Source organism: Eimeria tenella, genomic scaffold, assembly GCF_000499545.2.
Source record: "Eimeria tenella Houghton genomic scaffold, Eth_scaff212, whole genome shotgun sequence".
Classification (NCBI taxonomy): domain Eukaryota; phylum Apicomplexa; class Conoidasida; order Eucoccidiorida; family Eimeriidae; genus Eimeria; species Eimeria tenella.
The window spans coordinates 5,334-6,354 of NW_013541968.1; the positions used below are offsets into that span (position 1 = coordinate 5,334).

The 1,021-nt window shown below is 54.0% G+C and overlaps 1 protein-coding gene across 1 annotated transcript in view; it reads right to left on the reverse strand.

Moving 5' to 3' along the window:
* ETH_00017670 (co-chaperone GrpE, putative) overlaps nucleotides 1-501 on the reverse strand; it is a gene marked incomplete at both ends in the record, with an annotated part of 1,491 nt that extends 990 nt beyond the window's left edge. The window contains one exon of the mRNA XM_013374552.1: nucleotides 37-501. Within this exon, the coding sequence (XP_013230006.1) occupies nucleotides 37-501 (465 nt within the window). The remainder of the gene's footprint in view (nucleotides 1-36) is intronic.
* Nucleotides 502-1,021: the final 520 nt, after the last annotated feature.

Here is a 1,021-nt window from a genome sequence, read left to right on the forward strand (position 1 = left end):
AACCCTAAACCCTAAACCCTAAACCCTAGGGCTTACCTGCTCGACGTCGGTTATATCCTCTTCTGGCTGCTCTGTTGCTTCTCCATTTGTTTTTCTTTCTCTGCCTTCGGCGTCTCCATCTGCAGTTGCTGCTGCTGCTGACGGCGAGCTGCTGCTGCTGCTGCTGCCTGCTGCAGCGCTGCCGTTGCTGCTGCTGCTCGTCAGAAACCGAGCTGCTGCAGGGCAAGCAGCAGCAGACGCAGCAGCAGAAGCAGCAGCAGCAGCTGCTGCTGCTGCTGGGAAGCTGAAGTGGGCCCCCGAGAGCCCTCGCAGCCCAGCCCGAGGGTTTAGGGACTTGCCGTTAAAAGGCATTGCAAAGGCAGCGCCGAGAGATCTGCTGCTGCTGCTGCTGCAGCAGCAGCTGCTGCTGCTGCTGCTGCTGCTGCGGAAACCCCTCAAACCGGCGCGAGGAACCAGCCGGGAGGCCCCCGAACGGAAGGCGGAAAGCTTTGCTGCGTTCATGGTGTCAGTGCGTTGAGGTGTATGTACACCTCAGAAGAAGGCCGGGCCAAGGAGCGTTGAGGTGTATGTACACCTCGGAGGAAGGCTGTGCTGCTGCCGGGGCTGCGGGCCGCGTTGGAGGTCCCGTTCAGCTTATTTCCTTCATTCAAAAACCTTAATTAATGAAATTTAATGTTTAATTCAAGACTAAACATTCCTTTTTCTCTTTGAGACACCAAATGCACACAGAGGGCCCCACTGTACATGCACCCGGCGGGGCCGCCGCGCTCGTGAGCATCGCGCTGCGCAAAGTCGCAACTAAAAGGAGAAAAAAGGATAAATAAAGGAATTAACATACTTTTTAAAGTACTTTTTAATTAAATTAAATAATTAATTCCACATTTGCTGCCTTCCCGCCGTTTCAGCAGCTCCAGCGGAGCTGAGGTGTACAGACACCCCGATGCTCGCGCAGCCGCACAATCCCACCGGCTTCTTCGCAGCAAGTTTGTTTTATTTCCTTTTAATTCACTTCCATCTTTTT